The sequence below is a fragment of the Ostrinia furnacalis genome, unplaced genomic scaffold (assembly GCF_004193835.3).
Source record: "Ostrinia furnacalis isolate ACB-3 unplaced genomic scaffold, ASM419383v2 OfSCF5357, whole genome shotgun sequence".
Classification (NCBI taxonomy): domain Eukaryota; kingdom Metazoa; phylum Arthropoda; class Insecta; order Lepidoptera; family Crambidae; genus Ostrinia; species Ostrinia furnacalis.
The window spans coordinates 65-13,886 of NW_021135596.1; the positions used below are offsets into that span (position 1 = coordinate 65).

The 13,822-nt window shown below is 37.0% G+C and overlaps 1 protein-coding gene across 1 annotated transcript; it reads left to right on the forward strand.

Annotated features, from left to right (window-relative positions):
* The first annotated feature begins 1,567 nt into the window (after positions 1-1,567).
* Positions 1,568-13,753, forward strand: LOC114361000 (frequenin-1-like). Its single transcript, XM_028315901.1, has 4 exons — positions 1,568-1,741; positions 5,773-5,851; positions 6,496-6,584; positions 9,771-13,753. The coding sequence occupies exons 1-4, from the start codon at positions 1,568-1,570 to the stop codon at positions 9,936-9,938; spliced, it is 510 nt and encodes a 169-aa protein (XP_028171702.1). The 3' UTR covers positions 9,939-13,753.
* Positions 13,754-13,822: the final 69 nt, after the last annotated feature.

A 13,822-nucleotide genomic window follows, 5' to 3' on the forward strand; every position in this document is an offset into this window, starting at 1 on the left:
ACACTCCATAATGTGTACATACATACCTACATACTTACTCACTCGCTTTATTATTATTTATGCCGATCAATAAATTATTTAACACTATAATAATTATCTAGTAAATGAACTGCAATAATACTCTTACGCGCACGCACGCAACAATCAATGCAAATTGAATATGAATGAAAGAGAAACAAAATGAATAGTAATAGTAGGCCTATATTGTGAGCTGTTCGATAGTAATTTTTTTTCTTCTCTATAATTACAAAATTTCAGTTTTATGTTACTTACATTTGCCTGCATGAACTGGCCCCCGGATCATTACCTACACAAATAATTATTTAATTGATATTGATGATTTTATTTATTTTTTTAAGAAAAATATAACACGTAGNTATATTGTGAGCTGTTCGATAGTAATTTTTTTTCTTCTCTATAATTACAAAATTTCAGTTTTATGTTACTTACATTTGCCTGCATGAACTGGCCCCCGGATCATTACCTACACAAATAATTATTTAATTGATATTGATGATTTTTTTTTTTTTTTTTTTTTAAGAAAAATATAACACGTAGAGCGAGCGAGAGAGAGAGAGAATGTGTTGAATATTTCCATCTCTGTCGTGCGAGTGAGTGGTGACTGGTGACGCATTATTTTTAGCGAGAGCGAGACGGAACCCCTTTTTCTTTGCCATTAATTTGTTTTTAATTCAATGGAATTTATTAATTATTACTTAATATAATAATAACATAATATAAAAATAATATACGTACTTATTTTAATGTAAAATCATCAACGATACTCCGTCTCTGTCGCACTAGCGCTCGCACAAGCGAGAGTGAGAGAAGACATGGCCCCCCCGCTGCCGCCCGCCCCTCGTTCGCTTTACGAATGATATAAAAGTCAGGCTCTGCCTAGTTTCGGGCACAGTCTCGTTNTCAGTCATTTTTAAAGATATCAAAAAAGTAAAAATACAGTATTCATTCAAATTTTTTGTAGTTTTTTTTTGCATCTTCAACAAAAATTGTGCGCCATGTCCATTACCAACTTTAAATAATAAAAAAGTTTTAGTTAATAATTATTACCAAGCATTTAAACAACATAAGCTCTTTTTTGAAGACTTAATTTAATTTAATGGTGTATAGAGCGAGCTTCTACGGCATGAAGCTTTTACTCGGGGATGCTTGAGTTGTTTGTCATTTTATTCACTTTATGTTTTCTAGCGTCAATTTTTATTTTTTACCGAAAATATAATTAAGATAAGTTTTATATCCCGTCTTGAGAAATTAAATCACTCCCAAGTCAAGTTTATTTATGCACCAAAAGCGTCCTTCCCCAACAAACTCGTCAAAGTTAGTTCAGTGGTTTAAGCTTAAAAAATATCTTAACTACATGTAAGTATCCAGGTAACCTTACATATATTTATGTTATCAATATTACCTAGATTGGAAAAAAAATACTTTATTGTCTTCATTCTTAAAAGCTGTATTAATTCTAAAAATCTTCAGCTGCCAACTCCAATCTCGACATAATCGAGCGCTTCCAGGCAAAAGCCATACGTTTGATTTACCAAATCCCATGGTCATGGTATATAGCAACAAGCTCATCTATCAGGACTTGCCATTGCCCACAGTCAGAGAGGAAATAAAGAGCCACACACTCCGCTACAAGGATAGACTTTCAAATCATCCAAACTCATCTGTACAACAACTCATGATCATGGAAGGCTTCCTATTCAGCAGACTGCAAAGAGCTAGTGTCAGGGGTCTCCTTAGTAGATTCCAGGACAGTTGAGAAACCATGACCACTGAGGGCAACTGAGTCACTGGACTCCACCTTGCTCATGACAAAGAACAGTGCAAATGGACTCAGGAGTGGATTATTGTAGTTCCCTACAGATTGCCGCTGGGACCACGGATATAAGAGAAAAAAATAAAATTCTTAAAACCTTTGATAGTAAAAACATTGGCATCCAAGTAAGTGTAATTATATTAATGTTAAAAACATACATAAATGGAGAAAGCCTCGGTTATTATGTTTCAATCACTATAATGAACGCTTTGCTATTCAATTGTCTTTGGGAACGTGGCCTAAAACGGGCCGGAACCGGAAGTGACATGCCGTGCGAACATGTCATCGGAAACGTTAACTAGTTTACCCCGGTCCCCGGCCCCAGAGACAGACCACGTAATTGTTCCATTAGGCACCCTATCAATGAACAAGCGAACATGTCCACACTCGTTCGGTCTAGACAAGTGACACTTTTGATCGAATCAAAAATCAGGCCTTTAGAACATCTTTCGACCTTACAACTGTCACGTTTTGCCACTTAACTAGGAGGCTGGTCATTTTGCTGAAAAATACACAATTATGCTATTGTAGGAGATGTGAAGATTTGTGGCGACCGTCCCTATACAGTGTGAGTCACGTTAAAGTGTACATATGAAAATAGATGAAACTAGACCTATTTTTATCGACAAAAAAGAGGTCAAAAAATTTTTGCGATTTTTTTTTAATTTTTTAATATAATTTTTTTTCTTCCAATTACTTATTGTAAAGAAAACGTAATAACTTTTAAACTAAGCGGTATATCCTGATAAAATAAAAACAGTAATAATGCTAAATAACAGGCGATACTAAAAAAATACATAAAATACACAAAAAAGGCCAACAAATAATAAAAAATGATATTTTTTGAAAAAAATCTGCTTTTAAATTCGTGTTTTTTTGGTTATTTGATAAATTTCTCCAAAAAATGCCCCTATAACCGGTGGTTTATATTACTTTGTATTATTCTCTATCGTATTACCTTCGTAAAACCAAAAATCGCATGTCTCTATCCCTATCACAACGTTTGCAATGATCGTTTGAACTAAGCCTCTCCGGGCGCGCCATTCAACGCTTCGTTAACAACGAAACTGAAAATGGCTCTAGATTTGTAATTTTGATAAAAACAAGTTAGATTTCAAATAAAAACAAAAGATTTCGAAGTAAAATAAGCATTTTAGTTAAAATTAAAATTGTCTCTACCTGTAGCGGAAAATAATGTTGTGGCAGGCCTTTGTTCAAACGATCATAGCAAAGGTTGTGATAGAGATAGAGACATGCGATTTTTGGTTTTACAAAGATAATACGATAGAGAATAATACAAAGTAATAAAAACCACCTGTTATAGGGGCATTTTTTGGAGAAATTTATCAAATAACCAAAAAAACGCGAATTTAAAAGCAGATTTTTTTCAAAAAGTATCATTTTTTATTCTTTGTTGGCATTTTTTGTGTATTTTATGTATTTTTTTAGTATCGCCTGTTATTTAGCATTATTACTGTTTTTATTTTATCAGGATATACCTCTTAGTTTAAAAGTTATTACGTTTTCTTTACATTAAGTAATTGGAAGAAAAAAAATTCTATAAAAAATTAAAAAAAATCTCAAAAAATTTTTGACCTCTTTTTTGTCGATAAAAATAGGTCTAGTTTCATCTATTTTCATATGTACACTTTAACGTGACTCACACTGTATAAGCCAGCGCGCAGTGAGACTCGGGCTCCCCCTATCCGTCCCTCGGACACGGCCTGAGCCGAGGTCCGAGCCTACCGTGGCGCCCTCAGGCCGCGTCCGTAGTCCCCTCGATCGGGCCCACTAGAGTGAGCCCGCCGTAGGCTGGACTTTGGTCCAACACCGCGGTGGGCAACCCTCTAGTTGGGTTCGCCACTGATCGGGCGCCTTATGCGCTCGATACGGCCCGATCGCGAACGTCGGTCTGCGACCGACGCGGACGAGCCTGGGCTTCGCGTAGCGGACCGACGATCGCCAAACGGCTAGAGTACCTTCTGTACTCGCCACTCTGCCCGGTGAAGCTGGAAAAGCTCCTCAAGCTACCAGCGCGCGTCCCTTCAAAAAAAAAATATTCTCGGGCTCACTTTGCCTTCAGCCGTCGCTGCGATCGGAACTCTCGGATTTTGCATTTTTTGTGTTAATTATTTTTGATTGTAATTTGTTTTCTTATTAAAATCAGTGCGAAGTCATTTTTGTCTTTTTAAAAAAGTATCTACTTTCCCTCGGGATTCGCTACACTATAGATTACTTTAATCGTAGGTAAATCTACTAACACGTAAATTCAAGTTCAAATTGATGATTTTTCAGTGAGTTCAGAGATACAAACAAGTATTTTTAAGTAAAAGTTATTCTGTCGCTAAGGACAAGTTTGAACTACTTACGCCGGTATTCACAAAAATTACTATGAGGTCTCTCAGTACACGCGGACGCACAGGGTGACACACAAACCAATCAAAGAGCTGTATTCAACGCTGTGCGTTCAGTTGCTCTTCACTTAAGCATAGTTTGTGAATACGGGCGTTTATAGTGTTCCTCATTTTAGTTGGTAATAAATTATTAATTTTAAAGATCTTATGAAGGCCCTTAATGATGGTCCTGTCTTAAATACGTAAGTACATATACCAACCAAACGTATCGTGAAGAATTTTTAAAACTTTGCCACTCCGAATACCCACGTCACTGCACATACTCGTATTTATTCATAGAAATTAAAACCAATAGTAACGTAAATAAAGTTTCTACTCCCAACTGTTAAAGCGTATTAAAAACTCACACATTGTTTGGCAGAAACTTTATGTCTGTCTCCGCTTCCTATGCCACAGCTAGTGGCAGGTCCATCCTGAAGTTTGAACTCCTATTGAAGTTCAGTTTAATGTCGAGTGCAAAGACAGCTTAACTTTCAACGGTATAACACAACTCTCACTTGTTGGTTTTATCGACGTTCAAGAAGTAGATCCAGGAGTTACTCGTTGCAGTCTTGGTTTGAATACCGAAAATGTCGGTAAATATTTTTATTTAAACTCGTATCTGATCTTTGCAAAGGGAAAGCGGACTCCAAACAGCAAGCCTACCGCGATCTTCCGACACAAATTGATTTTCAAATCAGTGGTGAATTATGATTCGGCTGGTCGTACTAATGAATAGGTCAACTTCAACGTATAATTGCATTAGGTAACCGTTGAGTGCAACATTCCATATTCATGAGGCGATATCGTCGATCCAGATGTTTCGCTGTGCTATAAATTGGGAGTCAGCGGCGACACGCCCTAGGCATTTGCATTTTATGGCCTATTGAATAAATTAAATAATGTTACATCATCTAGGTCTTTGCCTCAAAGAGTTGAATGAATATTTTTAAATTAGTATTCATAGGGTCAAATTAAGCTTCGGCCAAACCAACGATGGCGAGTGCATAAATCGCGACCAATGTCAGGACCCTCATCTCTACAAAAATATTCATGCACGACATCTGATCGCCATCGCTATCGCACACGCAGGCTGTACGCGTTGGTTAGGCCGAACCTTTAAAGTTGTAACTTTGAATATCTCGGTAGACGGCAACTGGTGCCGCTCCGACGAAAACCTGTCAAATACAACGTTTGATAGACGTAGTAACCACGCCGCAACATCACATAAATTGTTGTTCTTACACAAATCATTTAGTCAAATAATGTACTTGTGTACCCAAAGCTACGTCACCCTATACCTACCCCATGGAAGTAAAGAAACTACCTATTACCGGCCCGTATTTTGAAGCAACTTTACTATTAATTCTAATTATAAATATTAGTAATTAATGTAAAATAGGTTTAAAATTTCATAGAAATAATTCAATATTTGAACCTGTCTATTCTTGCGTTTTGTGCTTGAGGAGTCTCGTAAAATATAAAAGGTTGTTGAAATCAATAAAAATAATTTCCTGTAAGTAATTACTTCCCTGTCATTTCCAGGATGGTTCCATCGAGTTTGAGGAGTTTATACGAGCGCTCTCGGTGACGTCAAGAGGGAATCTCGACGAAAAGTTACATTGTAAGTCTGCTATTTATAAATTACTAGCTTTCCGCCCGCGGCTTCGCCCACGTGGAATTTTGTCTGTCACAGAAAAACTTTATCGCGCGCGTCCCTGTTTCAAAAACCGGGATAAAAACTATCCTATGTTCTTTCCCGGGACTCAAACTATCTCTATGCCAAATTTCATCAAAATCGGTTGCGAGGTTTAAGCGGGAAAGCGTAACAGACAGACAGACAGACAGACAGACAGACAGACAGACAGACAGACAGACAGACAGAGTTACTTTCGCATTTATAATATTAGTTGGGATTGGGATAAAGTTTTTGGTACTCAGTGACTTCCCACAAAAATCTGCGTTTTACCCATGTTTTGATTTTAAACAATCCTAAGCTCAATTCAGGAACCGGGCAAACTCTAAACAAATAAGTAAAAACTTGAATAGTCCCTGAAAACCTTTTTCTCTAACACATTTTCAATATGTGACTGTAATGTATAACAATTTAACATATTATACTCGTTTCTCTCGAAACATAGCAATAAAACATGAAAGTAAGTTCTAAGTACTAACTGTGGTTCCCATAACTCAAATGTCAAACCCTTTCAGGAAACCTTTTATATCAGTTTTTATACCATTTTTACATATATTCAATTCCATTTCCAGGGGCCTTCCGTCTCTACGACGTGGACAACGACGGCTACATCACGCGGGAAGAAATGTACAACATAGTCGACGCGATCTACCAGATGGTGGTATGTATTATTTTCTACTATGCTTCTCGCCGCTGGCGAAATTATGCTTTGATGGCGCGGTGGCGGCGCGGCAGCAGGCTTTACTCCGTGCGTATGAACAGTGTAGGGGTGCGGCGACGGCGCGGCGGCGGAGCGGTGGCGGCGTCGTGTGCAGGAGCGCTAAAGGTTGCAGGAAGGCGCTGGATGTAGGCTGCTAAAACCAGTCATTATGGAAATCATTGGGCGAGGCCTATCCTCAGCAGTGGACGTCCTAGGGCTGAAATGATGATATTTAAACAGGGTGACCCAATTGTGGGTGATCAACTAAAATATGACAACTTTTCCCAAGAGAAGGAAGTAATTTTCTAACTTATAATAAAATTATAATCTTTATTGCACACCACACAAACTGACAAAATAAACTATCGCAAGGAAGCGATCTCTTCCAGACAACCCAGGGAGAATTGCTCTCTCCCACTTGTTTATAAAAAAAAACATACAGTCGAATTGAGAAACTTCTCCTTTTTTTAAGTCGAATAAATAAGAAGAATATAACGTGCGCTATCTTTGCACACTAAAAACTAATTTCCTCGTGTTCTATCATATACGACTAGGTATCTATTTCAGTCTGTTCTACTTCATTATACCTATTATCTAACCATCTATCCATATGCTGTTATTGCCTAGTTTCCCTGACGACGCGGTCTTGATTTCATCTTTAATATATTAAGTTAGCCTTATTTCCTCCTGTGCCTGTTCCTTGGAAATTGGCTGTTGGGAATAATAGTGTAATTATAGTAATAATAAACACTGTTACCTCTTTCTATTCAAAGTCAGTTTTTATTCTAAAAAATTTTATTTTAATCCTAAAAAAATTTTTTTAGTCCGTAATGTTATCAAAAAATATTGGACACATACCTACCTATATTTTTATTTGTCAATCTAACAAATAATTACATAGTTATGGTGCGTTGAAGTTGCGCACGACGTCACAACGTGCGGCATTTTTAAGCAAGCGTTGACGTCACGGGCCTCTTCTTATGAACTTTGGGGCGCTTTATCTCTTTAAATTTTCATTAGTTTGAAAAAGTGAAAAATACGTGTAGAGTATTTTTTCATAAGTTAACTGACGGACTAATTAAAACTCTTGCTTTTTGACCCAGGCAACATCCCCATTATGGACAAGGTTATGATGTACCAATTTACAGTTAATTTCCATTGAAAGCTGGAGATTTCCCGTGGCACCAATTAAGAAATCAGTTTCTAACATGTACCATTTTGTCTTCAAATTTATTTTGAGTCTCTACATTGTATAGAACAAAGATAAACTCTACCAATAGTATGAAATAAATATTGACTATTAAAAGAGTTACAGAGTGCCGTCTATACCATTAATAAGTAGTTCAAGAGGAAGGTTTAAATATAATAATATTGTAAATACTACATTGTAAATACGTCGGCCATTTGGTGTAGTGGTTATGAACGGACTACTATGCCGAGAGGTCCCGGGTTCGATTCCCGGCCGGGCAGAAATTGAAATGATGAATTTTAATTTCTGTGACGGGTCTGGGTGTTACTATGTATAATATGTATGTATTAAAAAAAAAGTATATAAGTAGTATATCCGTTAAGCTAGCACCCATAACACAAGCATATTAATTGCTTACTTTGGGGCTAGATGGCGCTGTGTGAAATTGTCCAAAGATATTTATTATTTATTATTTACTAGCTTTCCGCCCGCGGCTTCGCCCGCGTGGAAATTTGTCTGTCACAGAAAAACTTTATCGCGCGCGTCCCTGTTTCAAAAACCGGGATAAAAACTATCCTATGTTCATTCCCGGGACTCAAACTATCTCTATGCCAAATTTCATCAAAATCGGTTTCGAGGTTTAATCGGGAAAGCGTAACAGACAGACAGACAGACAGACAGACAGACAGAGTTACTTACGCATTTATAATATTATAGTTGGGATTATTATTACTTCTAATGTACCCGTGTGAAGCCAAGGAGAGTCGCTTGTCACCAACGCCCATATTCACAAACATTACTTACTAAAAGGTCTCACAGTGTGCGTGGACGCACAGGGTGACACACGAACCAATCACAGAGCTCTATTCAACGCTGTGCGTTCGATTTGCTGCTTCACTAAAGCAAGCTTCGTTTGTAAATACGGGCGCAATAAAAGTTAATAAGTATTGCTTATGAAACTAAGCAACTTACAATAAGATTTTTTTTAATTGAAACTAATTCTAAATGTTCAAAATTACGTTTCCTGCTATTACTACGACCCTCACGATAAAATAATTAGTTTTAACTTTGTATTTACTGCTTGCTGCAGATAATTGCCTCTGCCTACCCCAAATTAAACTGCCATCCCAGTACCATTAGAGCCAGGAAACGAGTTCCTCGTTCTTTATTTTAACTTAACTAAGCTACTAACTTAATGGGCAAAAAATCTAATCAAACTTGGAGTTCATCCGGAACTTAAACTTTTGTTTCAGTTTTACTTTATTTTTCAATATACATTTTTAGTTGTTTTATCACGTTTTATGACGGCCCGTGGCAATCAAAACCCGTAGCAAACAAAACCTGTATTATACTCGACGCAAAAACTCATGGCAGGCGGGGGTCATAAGTAATTTTTTAAACACAGATACACCCTCGCCAATATTTTATTAATTATTACGTATTATAAACAACGGTATGCCTGCCTCTATGTGACGTTACCCATAACCAGTTGAATGCGAGAGAAAATGTGATGCACGTTTTATTATGACACCGCCTGCTACGAGTCTTTGCTCCGAGTATAATCAAAACTCGTAGCAACCAAACTCGTAGCAACCAAAGCCCGTTACCAAAACCCTCAGAAATCAAAATTCGCAGCAACCTAAATCGTAATTACCAAATCGGTAGCAACCAAAACCCGTGGCAACCAAAACCTGTAGCAAACAAAACCTGTATTAATCAAAACTCGTAGCAACCAAACTTGTAGCAACCCAAACTCGTAGCAACCAAACCGTAGTAACCAAAACTCATAGCAACTAAAACTCGTAGTCGTAGCAACCAAACTTGTAGCAACCAAACCGTAGTAACCAAAACTCAGAGCAACTAAAACTCGTAGTAACCAAAACTCGTAGCAAACAAAGCCCGTAACCAAAGCTCGTAGCAAACAAAACCGTAATAACCAAAACCCTTCTGGTTTACAGGGCCAGACGCCTCAGCCAGAAGACGAGAACACACCGCAGAAGCGCGTCGACAAGATCTTTGACCAGATGGACAAGAACCACGACGACCGCCTGACCCTGGAGGAGTTCCGTGAGGGCAGCAAAGCGGACCCACGCATTGTGCAGGCACTGTCGCTTGGGGGCGATTAATCGACGGTCATCCTCTCGCCGGAATTCACTTTTACTTAGGCAACCACCGATGCAACCACGCCGCGTGTCCGGTACAATCAATTAAGCATTCTAATCTTATTCAATTGATTTAGCAACTTCAGGACAACATTAAATATTACATTCCTTTTGTTAACTGTTACTCTGTATTATGTTTTCCGCGGAAAAAAATAAAACAAAGAGTTTCAATTGTGTAGGAAGGTCCTACGAATAAACAAGACAATTATACTCGTAGGTATTATGTGATACTTACTTATTTTTATAATACGCGGCGTGTAGCTGATATTTTAAATTTAAGCTATATTTGCCAATATGAACAGTGGGCATTGAGCGAGGCTTTTATTATTTTCCAAATATTTCAAAATATGCGTATATAAGTGTTACAATAAGATGTGCTTAATAAATGTTTACCATTTCAGTGTTTTCACAAGTAATTTGATGAACACCGACTGCTACGGTGGTTTATGCAACACATTTAATTTTGTTTAGCTTCTATGCGACTGCCCGCGGAAAAGAACGTAAAAGAATCGTGTAGCGTGTAACAAAATTCAGCGTAAATACGCGCAAATGCGCGAGATTAGTCTATTGATCTAGCGAGACAAGGCTACGGTAATAAATTGTGCTGGTGCCGATTGGGCAGAGTGCCAACTGTGTTACTGCCTCATCTCTGCTCCTATTCCACGAACTATCTATCTGCGTATATACCTACTGACTTATCGACAATGCGATGAAAATAATTCACATTTATGAATCCACGAAAATGCCTGATCTGTCGACTCCGTTCCGCACGAACTAGAAGGGGTTTGAAATTGACAAAACACTCGGCTAATGTCGCTTAACTTCCGAATCGACGATTTTATCGCAATGAAAAATGCTCACGCGTCCTGAATAAGCATTATTTGGAAATCAGACCCTATTTCATCGGAGCCGAGCCTCGAATCGCATGCGATGTAATCATACTTATTTAACGTTAATCGGTCAAGAACTGTCAACCCTGAATTTTGTCTACATTCGTGGAGGTTTATTGTAAATATAATTTATAATTTAATATAATCGTATGATAGGTTGAGTGTATGGCTGACGGCGGAACTAAATAGCGTATCCCACCCTCGCCGTTTATTTCGTGTTGGCAAATTTTATATCTTGCTCCTTTTCAAGTTTTGAACACTGCTATCGCTACCGGCTTTTTGTGTATGAAAGAAATAAGTATGTAATCGTAAGAGGGCGTTGAAGTAGGTACGGCGTAAATTAGCAACATTATAGTAAGGAAAACTTAAAGTCTAGGTTGACGTAAATCCAAAGTACCGCCTGCGACGAGTGGGCGTGCACTAGGTGTCTATAGTGTTTTTACGCCTTCTTGGAAATGCAAATTTTAATTTTGGATCTAAACAGTTGAATGCAAATCCAAATCCGTGCGAGAGATGACTCCTGGCCCGTTGGCCAGTTTGTACAAACTTCGTCAAGTGCACTGCGACAAATCTTTTATACTTTCATGTCATAGTAGATTTTCATCCTAAAATATTTGATGGGGTGTAGGAACACCTCACACTAAATTTTCCAACTTATCTATACTTACTTATACTCGTATAATTATGTAATAATAATGTACTCACATGAGAACACAACATTATTCAATATCTTGACCCTAGTATGTTACAAGATCATTATCATTTCTCTTCATTAAGACTATTAGTAGATGCAAATTAGCTCATCCTTCACTAGTCACACAACTCATTAGTTTCAATGACTCACACTCAACACCTAAGATTCAGATAAAAATCGTTATTATAAATTTACTGTTATTGTTGAAAGATTGTTAGGTTTTTAAGAGTTGCGCCCCATTAAAGTTAAATTTGCATTAAGACAATATTGAATTTTTGGCATTCTTACAGTTTTTTGGGTTTTTACAGCCCCCAGAGTTGTTGAAAAATGTTCTAATAATTGTGTGCTAAGTGGCATAGCCACAATTAAATCCTTTTAATCGAAATAAATAAGTAACAAACGTTTTACATTTTTAGACGCTACATCGTGAAACGTAAAATTTTTTGGAACTTATGAAATTGTAATTTAATTACTAAATTAAGAAAGAGACGTTGATGCAAATATACATATATGATTTTATTTTGATAATAAAGTAGTGATTGAAAAGCAATTCGTTAGTGGTATAACTAAATGATGTTGTCGTATCACAAAAGTGTGCGATTCAACTCGTAATGTAAGAAAATGTAAATGCCATGGCGAGACCCGCGCTGAGGCGAGCGCTGTGCGCTCCCTGAGCTCTCTCGTCAAGTTTTAAGATAACAATGTGACAAATAAATATCTTTAATTACATATTGTACTTTGTTCATGACAAATTTATCCTTGTATTAGAATCGTAGTGTGAGACGTAGATTGTGTACGGTATCTTTCTATAGCACGACTTCACGTTTCGACAGCCACCCCCGCCGCTGCCGCGCGCGGTCAGCACTTACGGAGAGCACTATTCTTTAATAGCGTCTTTGCCAAATTTAGTGTACAAATTACTCTTTGAATACTTACTTGTAGGTTCTACATCTCTTTCTCTCTCTCCATCCTTCGGCGAATTCTGAAAACATATATTTTGGAGGACTTTTGGATATTTCCGTTAGCGACTCAACGTAATGTATTAGTCTTAAAATTAAGATATCTACTAATGATATAAGAAATATAACTACAGCTTTATACAATTGTTATCCTTTGCTTAAAACTAAACTTTCTTATGATACTTATAACGTATTTCTATACTGTGAACTATTCGCTATTTATGAACCGAATGTTTCGGCAATGTTGCGACAGCGTTGGACGTTTGCGCGGGTTCGAGGACGTAGGCAAGTATTGGTAGTTTGGATCGCAAGTCAATTTGTGTCTCTCGACATTGTTTGTAGAGGTTAAGATGCGTTTTTCAAACGAAATAGAGTAGGGAAATTGTCGCGGGCTGTGCATTTGTCTAGATTTAAGTAGCTAACCCTTCGCCTACAGCGTTTGAATGAGTTCACGTTCATCATAATATGGTTGAAATGTAAACATTGCTTTTTAGAAAATATTTAAAGCTGCTTCGCAAGGTTTTTTTGTTTAACCTGAGTTGTTTATTTACTTAATCCTAAGTGTATTTAAAATGTGTATCAGTACCGTATCACCATAAAAATAATTGTGTAATCATACCACTATGCAAGTATAGTAGCGGATAAATGTATTTTATTAATGTGTACCAATACGTAAATAGAACTGCGTAGGTACATAATAATACGTTGGTGTATCTCTTCTGATTGACAGTCTTCAATGGCATTGTTTACTATCTTGATGTTTAAATATTCACAAACATATTGCATAATTAAATAGAAGTTCTTACATATAATAATGATACCGCGCTTACCTACCTAATTATATTCTGTAACTGAGCGCACACGTTAAAGTTTTGATCGCGTGAGTTTTTGTATCTACCTACATAACATAAAATGTAAAGTACATTGTGATACATGTATCTCTAATTAAAGAAGTCGCGTATAAGTAATAATCTAAAAGCGTGTGCGGCCAGATAGTTGGACTTGTTATTATTTTATCCTATCATGCATTTCAGTCTTTTTATGTAATTTTCCTCTTCATTTCATAAGTTTCTACTGACCTAGGTTTTAATATTATTTTGCTTAACTTCTGCTTAATTATATTAGGGTGGCGAACAATTAGTAAACAGAACAAATAAAACACGTAAAGATATTTATCGAACAAAATTAATAAACCACACCATTTGGGTTTGGCTATATCTTTCGTTAAAATAAAACTGGTCCAACCAAACAATTTAAAAAAAGTAATGGTTAGTCTTCTATATCTACCTCACATAATACACAAGA